General features: G+C 48.4%; 3 protein-coding genes across 3 annotated transcripts; 1 reads left to right on the plus strand and 2 right to left on the minus strand.

Moving 5' to 3' along the window:
- Positions 1–265: 265 nt before the first annotated feature.
- BKA67DRAFT_395780 (uncharacterized protein) lies at positions 266–2,796 on the minus strand. The gene is made up of 2 exons (XM_046096645.1): positions 1,197–2,796; positions 266–1,139 (listed from the first exon to the last, which is right to left on the minus strand). Exons 1-2 carry the CDS (start codon positions 2,690–2,692, stop codon positions 587–589), a joined length of 2,049 nt encoding a protein of 682 aa, XP_045954199.1. The 5' UTR covers positions 2,693–2,796; the 3' UTR covers positions 266–586.
- A 5,494-nt stretch (positions 2,797–8,290) lies between these two features.
- BKA67DRAFT_578279 (ABC transporter) lies at positions 8,291–13,853 on the plus strand. Its single transcript, XM_046103686.1, has one exon. It carries the CDS (start codon positions 8,774–8,776, stop codon positions 13,628–13,630), a length of 4,857 nt encoding a protein of 1,618 aa, XP_045954200.1. The 5' UTR covers positions 8,291–8,773; the 3' UTR covers positions 13,631–13,853.
- A 1,626-nt stretch (positions 13,854–15,479) lies between these two features.
- BKA67DRAFT_578281 (uncharacterized protein) lies at positions 15,480–18,678 on the minus strand. Its single transcript, XM_046103687.1, has one exon. It carries the CDS (start codon positions 18,251–18,253, stop codon positions 15,731–15,733), a length of 2,523 nt encoding a protein of 840 aa, XP_045954201.1. The 5' UTR covers positions 18,254–18,678; the 3' UTR covers positions 15,480–15,730.
- Positions 18,679–19,015: the final 337 nt, after the last annotated feature.

Genomic DNA, 19,015 nt, shown 5'->3' on the forward strand with positions numbered 1-19,015 from the left:
GAACCCAAAAGGTTACAGTAAAGACAGGGGCTAGATAAATTCGAAAGATGAAAGATAAAATAAAAAGTCATACATTTATTTCCAAGAGCAGTGTGATGTACTGAAGCAGGGGTAACTTAATGGCACCCTGCCATGCGAGCAATGCTACAGTCTGAATGTATGGTGGAAGATCACTCGGTTAACTACTTATCCAAGCACAGCACACGTTAAACTGACACTGGAACCTGCAGATACTGCTGCTCAGGTGACCTCACCAACGAATAATTTTATGTTTGTGGACATGTGCTGGCGGCGCGCCAATACACAATGGCTAAAAGTGTACATATTCATAAGTCAAAGTGATCCCATGCTTTTCATAGGTCCTGAGTAATTCATACAGTTTGTGCAAATGATCATGGTCCTTTAGGCGCTGAGTTGTGGCGTGACTGGTTCTCTAAGCGCCCTCACCTCATCATGGCGGTAAATACTGGGAACCATATAGCCAATTCCATTCTAGCACAGTACTGAATCTGAAGATGCACTCACCATCCTGGCTAGTATAGCGGATTGGGTGATGTACAAGAATACAGGCAGAGGTGCACGCGTCCTACTCTTTCTTCTTTCCCTCAGAACCTCCTACACGCTGATACTTCCTCTTGTCCTTCCGGCTCATCCTCGTCTTGTCTCTGGTTCCTTTGCCACCCTCCCAAAAGCCGCGGCCCTTCCTCCCAATAACACTTCGTCCGCAGAAGACACATGCTTCGACGGCATAGTTCTGCTCTCTGCTACACCATCCACAAATCATGCGGTTTGCCCACTCGTTGACGTGATTTTCCGCATCGTCGTGACACTTGTCACAAGGATGCACTTTACTGCAACATGAGAATCTGAACCACCGGTAAGAGCGCTTGTAGTGTGTGCATGAACCTCGGTCTGGCAATGGTTCTCCTGCATGGAGGCCCAGTTTCTCTTGTCGTCGCCTTGGCCCTGTGGGAGGAGGCACTACCGTACCATGTGTAATGGCTAGAAACTTGACCTCAGGAATCTTGAAAGTAAACTTGCCATGACATTCACGGCAGATGTTAGTGGTGACTTCTCCCCGGACAGAGACTAGACCAAGCCCTGGATGCGAGCATCTGCCACATGTCGGCACAAAGGTACTAAAGCAATGTCAGTATTACTCGGGAGATATGGGCTCCAAACTTAATAATACGCACCTCGGCAGCATGTCGGCTACAGTACAGCCTGCCACATCAACAAACCCAGCTCGGGTTGAATGTTGATGTACCATCTCTGGCCTGAATTTTACCGTGAAAGCCGTCGCACATTTCTTGCAGCTACTTGCCTTCTCCAGATTTGGCTTCAGCCCAGTGACTTCGTTTATCGTCCTACATCTTTCGCATTTGACATTGAGACCAAGGATGGTTACTTGCAGTAATTCAATGCTGTGGAGCTCGACGAAAGGGAAAGATATTGATGTTCCGCTTTCGACCGGCTGCGGAGGTCGCGAAGTCTCGGGGCCCTTCTTGTCAATGAGGACACCGCCATCATCAGACTCATCCCCGGAATCCCAATCGTCGCTAGATTCCTCTGAATCACCATTCTCGTCTACCAGTGTCCACTCCGGTGGCCGGGGAATAAATTGTATGTGGCTTCTATCGGGTTTCTCAACAGAATGATGTGCGTTTGATGCCGCTGTTTGCGGCTCTGTTGGCTTATTCTGAAGTCCCGTCGGTATTTGAGTTGGTACTGGCAGTACTGCTTTTGCAAGAAGATGAATATTTTGGGTGAGATAATTCAGATGACTCATCAGCGTCATCTGCTTTTGTTGAGCAGCCCGTTTCGCAAAAGCCTCTTCTAGTGCTTCTGCATCTTGGGATTCGGCATCATTTAGAAGTATCCTTAGGGGCTGAAGAGGATAGAGTAGTGGAATGATCAGCTGGACTGACTTCACATTTTGCAGCTCCACTGGCAGCTCCAGCCGTCGTTTAGGCTCCAAAGGTAGAGTATATACTATGCCGTCTGCTGACTTGTGGAAAAGTGATATGCGGCCCATACGAGCATCCAGTTGTCTAATTTCTTGTGCGCGTCTGGCTTTGGCATCGGCTATTTGTTCTCTCGTGAATGATTCCTCGGGAACGTAAGGCCTGCTATGTGCTGCTTTTGGTACTGCTTGAGACGAAGACACTGCACTGCTAACCGGTGTTGGGTTGGGTGCATCCATGTGTCTTGTGTCCTTAAACGTCACGAGCGTGACTGTTTCAGTTTTCTGCTCTGAAAGAAATGCCTCGAGTTTCTTGTCCAAAGCATTTGTCAGAGAAAGCAACGTAGCATCTGGCCTGTCTTGCACAAGTTTTTCCCATCCCTTTTCAATGTTGATGCTAAAACCTCGAGGGATATCCTTGTTCTTGACGCGAAGTGCAGGGGGTCGCTCAGGATATGATCGGGGGACTTGAACCTCACAGTCTAGATAATCCAGCTCAAATGGAAAGTCCGGATCTGAAGGTTTTAAGTGAAACGAGAGATTTGTCGTCCCATTCTGCAGTGTCGTAAGCTGTGCACCAAACCGTTTCTTAAGCTGGTCCAGTTGATATTTCCGGGGATCCTGAGTCTGTGATTGTGGCACGGGTTTAGATACCACACGTACAGCAGATGCTTCACCTACAGCTTGCCTCCCGCTGTTACTCGCGGCAGGAACTGTACTCGTAGCCATGCCCAAACTATGAGAATAGAAATAATGGCCGCCCAGATGCTTTCTGGCAAAGTTCTAGAAAGGAGTTGCGCCTCGTTGGCGTAGCGCGTTTGCCACCTACAAATGACGTTGAGGCAGATTTCGACCGACAGAGCCTGCTTTAGACGAGGAAATTTCAGTACTTATCCTTCGTATACAACCAGTTTGCCAATTTGAGCTTAGAGATGAGTCAAATAATACAGGTGTTCTGAGGTGCTAATTCTGTGGAGGATAAATTTGCAATAGTAGATGGCTCAAAATGATTCATACACGCTATGTGGTGGCGGCTGTAACGCGCGTGAAAGCTGCTAGTAGCACTTGTCCGCCATCTCCACCGCGAATTGCCAGGTGTGCGCACTCCCGAACAACGGTAGGCTTCGGTGAGTTATCCGGAAACCCTTCGACCCGGAATATCTCACAACCTATCCGTTTTTGCCTCACTGTTTCTTCTTGCTTCCGGAGATGAACACCTGTTTTTGGGTTAAAACACATATTTCGATTTCATTCAATTTTGCTTCATCATTTGAAGTTGTAGCTTAAACTTGAATAACTCATTCGCCAATCGAGATGAGGTAGGTGAGATATTATCACCGGGCATTGCGCGGGACAGGTAACGGCCGATCTCGTGACCAACGGTTACCGGACCATGCTTGATTCTCACAAGCACTCATACCGTCAACACTCAGCACAACCGGTGCAAATGCGACAGCTTTGTCCACAACAGGGCAGTAAACACATCATTAGGCCGGACGAGCTCAGGTCGGCAGTTCCATACGACGGCATTTGCTTTACGAGGGACAACATTGCGCCAAGCAACTTTACGTGCGCCGGGGATAATCAGTGGCTTTGCAACAAGGTGGGCGGCCACCAAGCAGTGGGTAGCAAGTCGCCGTGAGCGAAATCCTACTGCAGCCTGTTTGAGTCCAACGCCTTATCGTCTTCTAGATTTGGCCGTGGCAACAATGTGCTGATTTGTCCAAAGTAATTTTTTTTTAATATTTTTATTTTTTTGATTGATTTGTTTCTTGGTTTATTGTTTTATCTTACCGTCAGTTGTCCTGCTCGCATATCGGGAAACATGGGCTTGAATGCTTGCGATTTCATTGATCCAAAAGCGTTGCCAACTCATCGATCTTTCAACAGATGACCGCGATTTTATGCAAGTCCAGATCAGCCTCCTTAGCGGTGAAAGTCGCTTAAGGTGGGCGGCGAGGTGCCGGTCCCAGCTATTGGCGTCAACAGCTCACGGGGAATTAAGTAGTGGGGGTCGCTATGTCCTGTTACCATGTTCCACAGACATGTGACGGGTTATCGCCATTGCCAGCGATCTCTCTGCTATTGCAATGACGCAAAACAGCTATCTTTCGTGCCGCTTGCCATGTCAAGTGAGACCCCCAAAACTGTTGGCACGTCAATGGAGATGAGTTGGCCGTCATCAGTGAACTTTTGACATTCCAAATGGTTGGCACAGGCATCTGCCTCACATAGCGGCCCTGGGACTGACCCAAACGCAAACGCCGTTGGGTCAAAAGCGCGCACACCGGTATGCGTCTTTCCTTGCTTGTACCTTGAAATGGTGGGATACTTTCGATACTGAACGGTACATGCTCGGACACCCTTCGAAATGGCAAACGTTTGCTCCCAACGCCGGACAATACAGCCTTCCCATCCGACAATATGCAGCCATTTTCGTCTGCCAGTTATGTATAGATTGTTGATGGGGCAGGCTACTTTAAAGTTGCAGCTGTGCTCAAAGCCGCGGGCTTACTGACTGGCTTCAACTCCCTAATGTGTGTCAGCTGGGCGGCTGTGTCCGCGCTGATAAAGGCTCCGCCTACTTGAAGTGAGCCTATGGCATTAAGAAATTCAATGCTTTTCGGATTTGCGGCCTGGGCAGAATTACACGGCCCCCAACATTTGTGTGGCTGGACCAAATGTCTTACTATAGCTCGTTCGGCACACATGGCCCAGTATGATACAAAATGACTCCAGGGCGCCCTCCACCAACATACGAGCCTTTACAATCCAGCTTCGCACTGATTTTCTGATACAAGCTCCAGCACTAGATCTGAACCTGCGAAGCTAAGGTGATATCCCTTTGAGCATAGTTCCAATCTGCCTCGGGCAGCTCATCAGAGGACATATATCTACCAGAACGTATGTCATAAATGCAGCAATTTCTTGATCAAAACGGTAAAGATTGCTAGAACAGGTTGTAAATTATACCAACACGGACTCAGAATACCATGCAGGTACTCGAAGAAGCGTGACCTGTCCCAGATACACAAACGGCTCTTGCTCATCATCGACTCACATAGCTGTGGTTCATAAATAACACATGTAGTAGTCCGAGTTTTGCTATGGCTTGTAATACTAGATGTGCTAGACGTTTCAAGTGACTATTTCCCTTGCTATGCATAATACAGTTTAACACGCTTTTGTGTATATAGTGCTTAAAAAGACCCCATGATGCATATATCAACTATTCATGTCTTTTCACCAGTAACAACAATATCAGTGAACAATTCATCGCCATAAGAAGATCTCAACATAAATAAAGACCTTCGCCTAGTTAGGGAAATTGCTTACAATTTTATCAACATCCATTATCATGGCTTGTCACTGTTCTTTGATTGTGTAACGATAGCTTACTGTCAATATAACGGCAATAGTAACTGTGTTTGACAAGGTTAAACAGTAACACTAGAGATGCAAACCTGGCCTTTAGCAGTCATCGCGTTATCTTCAACAACTATGTTAAGTCGACCCCAACCCCTTTACTGACCATCCTCACTGAGAAGCAATCTGCGTTCATAAAGTTTTCAAGAACACCTACGTAAAGCAAACATATTCGGCGAAATTATTGATACAGGACATCATGACTAAATCACTGTTTTAGATGTTGAAACAGGAAAGAAAGGATAATTATGTTACCAATCTAGAGCCCAAACTGCTTTGCCGAAAATGACGTTTCGAAGAACTTCTGACTGACTATCAAAGGCAAGGTGCCTTGCATACCAAGTTTACAGAAATTATGGCGGTGGATTGCAATCTTAAACGCATAGTCAAAGACGAGAACTCTTCCTTGGAACAACTCTTATAGTTGGCATGGGTAGAAGGTGAGATATCGAGGTGGGTGGACGTTAGATATGGGTAGTATCTGAAATTTGGAGTTATCGCTCGAGCGGTTCAAGAATAATCGAGCAGAACGAGCTCTTATTCATGGCTGACAGCCAGAACAAGGCCGTATTCGTCTTCACTGGTATTGCAGTCATCTTTTTTTCCGTCGTCATTCTTTATTCCGTACTTTGTTATTAGCTTGAAGGGCCCGATGGACACTGCAAGAATGGAGGCAGATTCCCGGAAGGTATGTAGAATTGCATCGTTCGCTGTCGTCTTGTTAATAATTCTATGTGCATTCCGATACAGAAACCAGCCTCGTCTGGGACTGATGGGCAATTTGAATCACTCAAAGAGTTGAACTTTTGTGCTAGGATTATTTTAATGTATACAATGTTTCATTATGGTTGATGTTTAGCCATAGCGTATTAAAGCGGTTGAAATCAAGCTACGTCAATGACCCCTTGTTGCGTGTTGTTCAAAGATGATTTTCTGACCATCTCGGTCATTCTTTCGGATCCTGAGAGCCCATACCTGGAGAGATCGAGCTCAACGGTTTCGATAGCTTCGAAACCGTAATCTGCATATAATCAACGTCCTTGTTCTGAGGCATGGAGATAGTGCTGCATGTCAATTTCTACAGCCTTGTCAATCTCCCATTGCACCAAAAAGCCGCCAGCACCTCGCCGCCGATGCTTACCGGCTGTTACAAGCAAGGCCAGCACTATTAATTGACCGTTAGATTTGATATAAATCTGTTTCATGGTTTCAATATTACAACGTCAAATGTGACAAATGTTTTCAGATACATGAGAAGCACGACTCACGAAATGCGGCTGCTTGCCCATTCCGCCATTTTTTACGCAAAAGTATCTATGAGCTATCTCTCTAAGATCGCCAAAGTCATCTACGTCCCTCCTACTGAATCAAATGGCTGGCTCAGCTGGTTCAGATCAGGGCCGCATTGTGGATATACCTCCCATTTTGCGTAAGCGAAGACCTCGTCGTCGTCACTGTCGAGATCGACCACTTTCAAATAACGGATATGGGGGCTATAATTATCAAGATCTTCATGTACTGATGCTTTGGCTTAATGTATAAATCCTGGATATGGTGGCGAGCGTCCAATAACCAGAGACCCGAGAGTGGCCACGCGTATGCTAATGCATTGGGAACGTCTGGGTGCTGCGCTGGCAGGACAGCCAGCGGTATGATGCTGTCGGCTTGGCTGTGGATTAAGGAAATGAAGGCTGAAACTGCTGGATTGCGCATAGCTAAAAACTTATCTCTATTAAGAGCAAGAAGCCGCCCTTGAGATATTACGTTCCGCAGTCGCCAGGCAATACTGTTGATATCCGCTGCCGGGCGGTAACACGTGCAAGCTGCAACAAACCCCCCTCCTGGACGCCTTGCTACTCGATTATACACCATACAGTAAGATAATCATGTTTGAGATTCACTGTCAGTATTCAGCTTTGCATAAAGCATTCTTACCCCTCGTCGAGACGAGCATCAAAGGACAAAGTAGAGTTTGTCTTTGTCTGCCACACTGCATCCTCCAACTTACTGTAGCGTAACCTAAGCATGTAGAAATAATAATAACTAAGCTGAGCCAACCGTGGAAAACTACCCGTTTATGATCCACGGAGAATCACAGCAACTTTGAGAGCCGCAACGCCCTATAGCCATCTCGAGAATGACATGGGCTTAGAAAAAGAAATTGGCTTGGCACTTGGATGACAAGTGTTGGGTTATTGATCGAGAGATCCACCGAATCTCGAACTACATGGACGCCCACTACTAAGAATTCCAAGCATCTTTCGCCGCAACACATGCCAACAAAGCTACTACGATGCTGCTTCATCACGTTCATACTACAGATACTGGCATTTACACATTCAGATTGTGCTGATAAAAGAATTGCAAACAGCGCTTTAGCCTCACAAGCCTTGTCTAGACTAGACTAAATGAGACCGTCCTGCCTATCTCAGATAAACACTCTCGTTTTACCAATTGATGAGCCGTGCCGTAGTTCGTATCGCCCAACCGTAGGAAGAAAAAAAAAAAGCCGCATCTCCGGGTGACGTCTTAATCAGTACTAATAAAATAGCCGACCTTAGCACCATGAAGGATCGTTGATATCACGAAGTGCACCCCATCGCATTCAAGCGTCAATGTCTTGATCTGGATACTGCTACCTAGCACTGCCCGTTCCAAGAACCCAAGAGTTGTGGCAAAGGACCGAACCGTTGAAACAGAGAGGCAGTTAGCCTTTGGGCAAGCCCAGCGCCCGGCCCAGGCGCTACAGTACATAGTTGGAGCCCTTGGACCTTGCCTCGCTTAACCAGCAGCCACCATCATTGGCCAGAGACAGCACCCGAAACTCCGGACCACCGTTGGACGGTGCAATTCATGTCCGACCCGCGATCGTTCTAAAATGCTTACGTCTTCGACTCTTGACAACATGCTAATTTACTAGGAATGCTGAATTTCGACAGAGGCGACATCAAACCTTCTTTTCTATGTCCTAACGCGACGTGAATGTATCTATCTCATGCCGGTTTCTTAACTCTCGTTCATCTATTTGTTCGCTATTTTTCCTAGGACCTACTTATATCCACTGCACTGAACTGAAGATCCGAATTTGAAATCACCACCAGGCAATTTTCTGTTTGAGGGGGTTCGGGTGACCGACTGGGTACTCACTTCAGCCAAGTTCATCTTCAGTTGAACTATTGTTGCTTGTCATATACTCTGATATAAGGAACGAATAATGGCCCTTTGAGACTCTTGGCAGCTAGATTCCCACCTTTCTCGTCTGGCCGAACGATAAAATCCTCGAGGTCTGCTCCTACAGCGCATCTTCGTGCCTCTGAGTATTGTTAGAACGACGGATCAGCGGTCGAAATTGTATTGAGCATACGATACTTACGTTGTTCTGCCATGGCTCTCATCAGTCAGACTTGGACTTTGACAGCCAAGAACTTGAAGATCGCATTGATTCGCCATCCTTTAGCAACAGTCGTTCGAGCATTGGTGCTGCCTATTGTTTTGGCAGCGTTTTTGAGTTTTGCTAGGAATTTGCTGGCAACTCCTGCAGTTTACGGTATCGGCGATGCGCATGCCGTCCGCTCACTGCAAGATGCTCTGAACGTCGCCAAAGGGTCCGGTCGCGAGACGATAGCCTTCGTAAACAGTGGCCACTCTGGTGGCGATATAGATCGCGTCATCGACCAGGTATCAAATATGGTTACAGATGGGAACATCCAAAAACTTTCCTCAGTTACTGAGTTGAGGTCACTATGCCGGAGCTCTCTACGTGGCGTGTCATCATGCTATGGCGCAGTTGTGTTTAACTCTTCGCCTAGTGAAGGTGGCTTATGGAACTACACTCTGCGCGCGGATGGCTCCTTGGGTACGAAGATTGACGCGACGAAGAGTACCAACGATGGAGAGATCTACACTCTGCCGCTGCAAAGAGCAGTGGACTCGACTATTGCAAATCTGGATTCGACCAGTTCGTTTCCAGGCACAACGAACGAATATCCGTTTACCACTTTGACTCAAGAAGAGCGAGCACAGCAGATACGGCGGAACTATCAGTCAGCCCTTTCAAACTGGCTGGCCGTCGCTTTCCTTTTAACTATGATTGGGGTGTGTTACCACATGACTGGATTCATGGCGACCGAGCGCGAAAATGGCATGTCGCAATTGCTGGATGCCATGATGCCGGCCAAACACAGATGGCAAGCCCAAGCGGCGCGCCTGCTCTCCTATCACATTGCCTTCACTATGCTTTATATCCCCGGCTGGGTCATTTCGTCTTTGATCATTGGCCGCGGGGTTTTCGCTACGACTAGTGTTGCTATTCCACTAATCTACTTCATCTTGTGCGGGTTGGCATTAACATCGCTATCCATATTGGGCGCATCTTTTTTCAAAAAGTCACAGCTGTCCGGTGTCGTCTCAACAATCGTATACTGTGTGTTAGGAGTTCTCGCACAGTCTCTTACATCGCCCAATAATGCGACTGTGGCTATACTGAGCTTGCTTTTTGCACCATGCAATTTTGTATATTTTCTCACTTTCATTGCCCGCTTTGAGAAACAGTCACAGCCTACGAACCTAGCAAAAGGTGGCCCTGAAAGTCCATGGACTCTTCCTGGCATTGCCTTATGGGTTTTTCTCGTTATACAGATTTTTGCTTATCCACTGATCGGTGCTTACCTCGAGCGAGAGCTACATGGATCAACGACCAAAGGTAGAACAATACTTCATCGCACCCAGGATGGCCAGACTGACGGTTCTGATTCTGCGGTACGACTGGATGGTTTTACCAAGATCTATAAACCAAACGCTCTACGCCGCTTGTTCTCGTTCATCTCACGACCACGGGATCCTGTCGTGGCGGTCGATAACCTTACTCTGTCTGCAGGAAGAGGCCAAATCCTAGCTTTACTCGGGGCTAATGGATCGGGCAAGAGCACAACCCTTGACTCGATTGGAGGAATTAGTAAGTTGACAAGCGGAAATATCACAATCGACGGTACGGGTGGTTTGGGAATCGCGCCTCAAAAGAATGTTATGTGGGATGAACTAACAGTATTTGAACACATTCGCATCTTCAATCGCCTAAAATCTCCTGGAAAGCTGTCGCCTAAGGCTGAGATCATGGAACTTGTTCAAGCTGTTGATCTAGGGCCAAAGATTAATGCACGTTCAGGAACCTTGTCTGGCGGGCAGAAGAGGAAATTACAGCTTGGTATGATGCTCACCGGCGGAAGTGCAGTTTGTTGTGTCGATGAAGTTTCTTCAGGTATCGACCCGTTGTCGCGAAGAAAAGTGTGGGACATTCTTTTGGCCGAGCGCGGCAAACGGACGATCATACTTACGACACATTTCCTTGACGAGGCTGATCTCCTTGCCGATCAGATCGCGATCCTGTCAAAGGGTACTCTTCGTGCATATGGATCTTCCGTAGAGCTGAAGGACCGTCTGGGAGCCGGTTACAGGATCCATGTCTTTAATGCTCGAGACATCAAGAATGCCCCAGAAGTCGAAGGCGTCATTCGCAAATTCTCATTCGATGTTATCAGTTACATCGCAAAGACTTCCGCAGCAGCAGCCGAGGTGATACGCGCCCTTGAAAAGAGCGGAATCCATGATTACAAGTACTCGGGTCCTACCATAGAGGACGTATTCTTGCAGGTTGCTGAAGAAGTCAAAGGGGAGACTATCGCCAAGCTGGACCGCAGTACTTTACCTACCGGTGTCTCCAATGATAAGCAGGCCAGCTCCGAAGACGTCCTGGCAGTTGAAGGCTCGGACAAGGAAGAATTAGAACTATTATCGGGTCAGCGAATCGGCTTCGGAAAGCAGATTCTGGTCATGTTCCTGAAGCGTTGCACGATCTTCAAGACAAATTGGTTTCCTTATATTGCAGCGTTTCTCATCCCAATTATAACTGCGGGTCTGACCAGCCTCTTTATCAAAGGACAACAACCGCCTTCATGTACCCCGACTGAGGACAACTCGGTAGGATCAAATGGTGACTTCTACGCACTCCTCAACAATGCCTTCTTGGTGGCAGGACCAGCCGCGCAATTTACCCCGAGCAACCTGTTGCGTTTATTTCTCCCGGTCTATCAAGGCCAATTGGGAGGTAGTAGCTCATCAGGTTCTTCAGATGGAGGAGCAGCATCTCTCTTCAACAACCTTGCAACCGTTGATTCCATAAGCAACTTCAACGATTTCATCGTTCAAAACAGGAAGAACGTCACTCCGGCCGGTTGGTGGTTGGGAGATGCGAATAGTGTACCGACAATTGCCTACTACGCGAACCACCTCGATGTTTATACTTCCATCATTGGTCAGAATGCCTTGGATATCATGCTTTCGAATATTAGCATCGCCACAACCTACAGTGCTTTCGACACCCCTTGGGTACCAAATACTGGAAACTCGCTTCAATTGCTTATTTACATAGGCTTGGCGCTTTCAGCTTACCCAGCATTCTTTGGCTTGTATCCTAATATCGAACGACGTCGACAGGTCCGCGGTCTACAATATTCTAATGGCGTGCGATCTCTCCCGTTATGGACTGCCTACATTGCATTCGATTTTGCAATTGTCGTGGCTTCCACTGCTATTGTCGCAATTCTATATGCTACATTGTCGAGCGTATGGTATCACGTCGGGTATATTTTTCTTATCTTCATGTTATACGGTTTAGCGGCTACACTGTTGGCATATGTCATTTCGCTGTTCTGCAAGACGCAATTGTCCGCCTATGCTTTTGCCGCCGCTGGCCAGGCCGTAGGGTTTCTGATCTACCTGATTGCCTACTTGTGTGTTGTCACTTACGCTCCAGTGAACAAGATCGATGAAGATATCATTCTAGTGCATTTTATCGTATCCGCTTTCATACCAATTGGTTCAGTCATCAGAGCACTATTTATTGGGCTCAACTTATTCTCTACCGCTTGCGACGGAAACAACTCGGCACCTAATCCTGCAGCAATCACCGTCTATGGGGGGCCGATATTATACCTAATACTTCAATCTGCCATCCTGTTTGGAATTCTTCTATGGAATGACAGTGGAGCAGGCCTGAACATACTTCACCGCTTCACTCAGAAATCAATAGATCCGCAGGCGGATCAGACAATTTCGGACGAGGAAGTGTCTACCGAGTTGACTAGAGTCACAAGCACACCTCAAGATTCTGATGGGCTCCGTGTTATGCACCTTACCAAATCTTTCGGCAAAAACACTGCGGTCGACAACGTGACTTTTGGTGTCAAACATGGCGAAGTATTCGCTTTACTGGGACCAAACGGCGCAGGAAAGTCAACAACCATATCGCTCATCCGTGGCGATATACAGCCAAGCCGTAATGGAGGTGACGTTCTTGTGGAAAACACATCAGTCAGCAGACATCGAGCGGGAGCTCGAGGACATCTAGGTGTATGTCCCCAGTTTGATGCCATCGATTCTATGACGGTAGAAGAGCATTTGCGGTTCTACGCAAAAATCAGGGGAATATCAGATGTGGATCATAATGTTCGTGCGGTTCTCCGAGCAGTAGGTCTCGAGGCGTATACAAAGCGTATGGCTCATGATCTGTCTGGCGGCAACAAGCGCAAGCTCTCACTTGGAATTGCGCTAATGGGCAATCCCTCTGTTGTACTATTGGACGAACCATCATCAGGATTGGATGCTGCCGCAAAGCGAATTATGTGGCATACGCTCGGAGGCATTGTCCCTGGAAGATCTATTCTCTTGACCACCCACAGCATGGAGGAAGCCGATGCGCTCGCCAATAGAGCAGGTATCATTGCGAAGCGTATGTTAGCCATGGGCACGACGGACAACCTTCGGCAACGTTTTGGCGATGCGTTACATGCTCACCTCGTAAGCAAAACGGCACCACACTCTACCAAAGAGGAGATGGAACAAATACGACAATGGGTCGTTCGCACGTTTCCAGGAGCACAGGTCGAGGAGAAGACTTACCATGGACAGATGCGATTTTCCGTACCTGCAAGCGAAGTCACCAGTGAAAGAAGCCACGATGGAGATGCTAATCAGAACGAAAAGACTGCTCAACTCCAACAACGCAGCGCGATCGGTCATTTGATCGTACTACTGGAACAGCAAAAAGAGTCTCTCGGAATTGAGCATTACAGTGTGACACCCACTACTTTGGATCAGGTCTTCTTGACTATCGTTGGGCAGCACAATGTTAAAGAAGAGAACTATGAGGAAATGACCAAGAAGAGTTGGTGGAAGCGCAAGTAGGCATGACAACAACTTGCATGGGCTGCCTTTAGGTTAACTGTATCTGTATAAAATTAGAGCAACATCATTCACAAAGATAGGGTCATGTGTTGTCTGCAAAGACTAGCCTATCATGTTTGACGGAATTAAACTTGACTATTTAAAAGTTTCAAGTTAAGGAATTTGGAGAGTTTATAGCAAACGACCGGTACTAGCCACAAGAAATTCCTTCATCACATACCAATCAAGTCATGGCCTGGGTACGCGTCACATGTTGTTCTCACCAAATGCCTGCATCTCAAGCAAGTGGTCTGCGCCAACCACCAACATCCAACAAGTTCAGGTTGAAATCGACGAATACCTATGATCGTAAACTTGGGGTTCCACGTAAAATAGGCTTGAGTCTATCTAAACCATTTGACTACGGTAACACGTGCCTGCTCTATGTATTTTGGCCAAATCGCACTGTCCATACTCTTGACCATAGGCCTCCTCTTTAAGTTCAGGGACTATTGATACAGCTCGGATCACGCACTGTATATCATCCCCTCTCGCCCCGTTTTCTTTTCTCATTTTGACCTGGTGAACAACCACAGGCCGACTAAATCCTCGCGCACAAGTACGATTGCCGGCCACCGCCCCGGCTCTTGGGACAGCGGCCGCTAGGTATCGACCGACTCGTCCGCCTCTTGAAGGCAGATCCTCAAGGCCAACTTCTGCACTTCTTACATTCCACAGCTAAACGTCATGAGCCACTAAATACGCAACATCACTTCCCATTTGTGTTTGTACCTCGGACGTTTCGTGTTTTCGAGCCTAAAAACATCAAGGCTGCACTAAGCTCAAATTTTGAGAGTGCAATGCCCTTTCTTTATTCCGAAATACTCCATTCTGTATATTTGCAACCAAAAGGGGGGGGGGGACCCTGACGAAGAAAACGCCATGCATATTACGACGTCTGCGCAAGAGCGTCTGTTTTCGCGCCCCTGCTAGGCCACGGCATCTTCACCCAAGAAGGAGTTGGTGCGAAGCTCTCACGCGAACGGCTACAGGGGCAATTCGTACTATTACGGTACCACAGTCCTAGGGAGTATGTTGAAGAACATGTGGCAAACTTGATGTCCCGCCCACTCAAGCGCGGCGTTGTGGATCTGCAGCTTTTTTTCTTCGATCTGACGCTCGACATCACCACGGCTCTGTTATTCGGCCGCTCGGTTCATACTCTGACGGCCAATAGGCATAATGAAGAGAACAGATGCTTTTCACAGTCGTTCGACACAGCGCATAAGGACCTGGCCCAAACGCTTTCGAGCTGCTCCGTTTCACCGGCCCCATCGACCACCATCGTCCCGTAAGGCATGTCAGCTGGTCCGTGGGTTCGTGGAAGGGCGCATCGAAGGGCATGAAAGAGCTGGCGTCGAGGCTGCGTGGTACAAGCTCTCCAATTCACCTCACCACTGGCCTGATGACTGAGGCGAGATCGAGAGAAGAAATCAGGGACCGTCTGCTCATTGTGTTACTGGCCGGAAGAGACACGACGGGCTGGACTTTGTGAGCATGTCCCCGTCCGCAATAACAGGCCTATTGATATACGTGTGGAAGCTGCTGACAGCGCAGTCGTCTTCTTGTACGGCATCCGCAGAGCATGATGCGTCTCAGATACGAAATTGTGTCTGTGGTGGGCAGTTCTACACACCCATCCGAAGAGCAGATCAAGGATATGCCCTTTCTCACCTGCATTATCATAGAATGCGAGTGGTGGGCTGCAGTAGCAACATTCATAAGTCTGTCAGCTTCGTTCTGTCCGGTGCGGATGGGTGTAGAATGTCAGTGTTTAAGGCGGATATTGCATCGCTGGATACCCTGACAATTCCTGGTAAATGCTACTGATGTGGAACAAGCACTGCAAACGATAGAAAGTTCCATTTGAGTAGACTGGTACGCACGGTACAAGCCCCCTTGAACAACGTTGGCATCAGTGGTGACAAACTAGAGCACTATAGTACGTAGACTTAGGCATCGTGGTGTAACAAGCCACAACACCATGGAACAAGTCACTCCTGCCAAACAAAAGTATCATTGGAACCATTTCATTATTTGAGAAGTGCTCAAGTCATCGTATCAAAATCCTCCGGGTCCATAGTCAGCATCGTCGTCGACAACGAAACCACCAGCAAGCTCTTCATCACTGCTACTCTGCTGGTTATCCTCCTCTTCGTCGTCGTTGTCGTCTAACGCAGCTACTTGCTCCTGCTCGACTTCCAGAGCCTCTTGTTGCCTCTCCTCATCTTCATCTGGTACGTTCGCCCAGATCCTTTGTCGGATTCTCAGGTTCATCAACATCCTCTTCCATGCCCTGAGTACCTCACGGCTCCTCCTTTCGCGCTCCATCTCCGCCTCTTGATCTCTCAGGCCCGCGACAGCAGCCCGGACAGCATCCTCATGCTCTGCGGCGACGACAACACCATGTAATACCGCCGTGCCCTGACGGCCTTTGAATTGGAACCCTGTGAGTGCGGGGGCATAATTTATGCCCAGCGTGAAAGCCGCTTGTGCACCAAAGTCGTCAGCGACATAAGCGCCACCTTCTGGGACCATGCTTGGGACATAAATGTCCAGATTGCCGAAGCGATTCTTGGGAATGACCCCATCGACCACTGGAGGTGCCCTGTAGAGGACAGTCTGCTCTTCAGTGAATACGGGCGTCCCTATTGCATCGTCTTCATTTTCATCGTCTTCATCGCCACTCCCGAAAAGGCCTGATTTCTTCTTTAGCCGTTTTGGTAGGTACTTCACAGGGACTGCGTCGCCCAGAACTTCGCGGCCCATTCGGTACCATTTCTCCTTGGTGCGCGCAGTGCGAACATCTCGACGGCGGTAAATCCGTTCTAGGGGACCTTTGCTGCCGACGCCCACTGTGCCTGCGGTTGACGCACCTGGAATCAAGACTTCATTCCGCCTTAAATGTCTCTCCAGAGCATATATCGGGTGATCTTTGAAGTCGGCCACATTGCGTGGCATAGGCTCTCTCGCCTCCGTCGCAGACAGCTCATTAGTCTCAATCTGGTCCATGTCGGTCTCGTAGCCTCGACTGTAGGCCTTAAGTGCCTTTCTCCACCATCTATCTCCATTCGCCGCTACACTTTCAATGCGCATCTTCCGCGTCTTGGCATTGTACGCTTTTGTGTATCGTTTCGTAACATCCCTGGCTGTTCCATCGGCCTCGAAGCCGACGACATAGGTCATGCAGTTCTCGCGCTCGCTAGCTGGGGGTTCGAGAACTTTCGGCTTGAAGAACGATTGGGTAACAAGAGGATCCACGGGCTGCCATTTCTGATGTCCCACGTCAAGGATTTCAACCCAATATACAGGGTACGGACATTCCCGTATCTTCTTGGACGATTCGGTGGGTTGGGGGGCGGCGATGGGCGCACTTGCGACGGGCACGTTGAAAGCGGTAGCATTAGGATGGCCTATGCGCCGGCGGATAGGGGACGTCGAATGCAATGCAGGACTGTCAAAGGTGGCATCGTATTTCGGTCGCCGTGCATACTGTTCTTCTAGAGATAACCTCTGGCGTTTTGTCGGTTTCGTCATAGAAGGGCCTCCGGATGCGAAGGACAATGGTTGAAGCGAGCACACGAGACGAGCTTCTACGCCAGCGCTCCTCAGCAGGGCGCAGTATAGTTGCGCGCCTACATCACGCGAACCCTTCAACGACTGGGCTGCTTCACGGAAGTCTGACCTTTCTGCTGTCGATTCTGCATCGTCAGGCAACCTGTACTCTTTTAAATGCTCCTCTTTGTCAGCCCAAAGAGCACGGCGCAAACCTCTTTCCGTAATGTCATATTTGGTCCTAAATATGGTCTCAAGCTTCTCAAGGGCAGTTTTCAAGGAGTTTGTGCGCCCGAATTGTGTCAGCTCTGCCCCCGGGTTCAGATATTTCCTCAACTCCTTGTTCAACATGGATCGGCGTAGAGTCCGCTGTACTTCGGGGTCGTTACACCATCGATTCCTCCTCGCAGCATGTGACGTCAAGCAAAGTAGATGCATTTTGTGAATATCAATCCGACGGTCTTTCTCGGACTTGTTGATCGGTTTCCTCCTATCCAAGATCTTCTTCGCAATTTCTCTTGTGCGACTGGACAGGTCCAGTTGAATCTCTTTGGGCTTCTCCTCTTGGATATTCCCGTCTGGATTCAGATCGAGGCCCGGGAAGGAAAAATCGACTTCCTCAAACTGAAGTTGTTCCTCGTCATGTTCGTCATCGTCGCTCTCCGAGTCCGAGTCTCTATACATGGTCTGGACCGTCGGCGCGGGTAGTCCGACATCCTCGAACTCGATGTTTTCGTCGTCGTCGTCGTCGTTTTCTCCTCCTTCTCCTTCAGCAACATGGGTTGTAGATGGTTTGGCTGCTGACGCTGTCGGCTTCGATGGTCGCGTAGGGGCAACCTTCTCGCCAGGTCGTCGTCGTTTCCGCGGCGGCTCTGCAGCATCGACGCTTGTGCTGGTGCTTGCGGATGGATTGATTTCGGCATCGGCAAGCATCTGACGGTAAATGGTTGGCGGTGCATTCTTCTGAGAAGCTGAGCGCGTCAGGCGCGGTGTGGTGATAGCACTCCTGGTTCGCTTTCTGGGCGCCATGGTCGGTCGAATGATGTCACAGGCAAGGTTATCGCAGCACCGGGATTAATTCCTCAAGGTATTATAAGGTCATCAGGTCACCTCGTTGTCGCCAAAGAGAACATGGCTGTCATGGCCGCATCACGCATTTCGAGGATGAGGCATCGTCCGACTGACTGTTCTGGTACGACAAATGCCAACAAAGATAGCAGATCAAGCTAAGCACCGAGGTGCGTTACTCGTCATAGGATGGATGGGTATGTAGATACGATACAGTACCTTACTACAAGGATACCTCAACAGTAGGCTGCCCCAGCTTCGCGTGGAGTCAGAGTAGAGGGGGCCGACACGCCTGCAGCCGTCAGACAAACTCCGCGAGTTCACGTGATGATGCTTAAATGTCAATCATAATCTCAGGCTTGAGCAATTCGAGTTCTGCATGTACAATTCAATCTGCTCGATTAGTTTCATGGCCATTCATCAGAAATATCAGACACAAGAGTTTTTCTTTTTCTTTTTAAAGAGATTGAGTTTGTTATAGTCGTTCTTAAAAACTCTTGTTTCCGATATGTCTGATGAATGCTCGACTCGACTTTGCTGGCGGAAACGCCCCTCCGCGGGGTCGGCAAGGCACGATTATCGCATGGCAGCAGAGAGAAGTGGACAAGCAGAGCACTGCTTGACGGACAGTAGCTCCATGTTGATTTGTGAAAATAGAATGGAATAGAAGTCTATATTCTACACCCGCCCTGTAATACATACTTTCTCCATGTGTACCCGAAT

Source organism: Truncatella angustata, assembly GCF_020726525.1.
Source record: "Truncatella angustata strain MPI-SDFR-AT-0073 chromosome Unknown BKA67scaffold_8, whole genome shotgun sequence".
NCBI classification, from domain to species: Eukaryota; Fungi; Ascomycota; class Sordariomycetes; order Amphisphaeriales; family Sporocadaceae; genus Truncatella; species Truncatella angustata.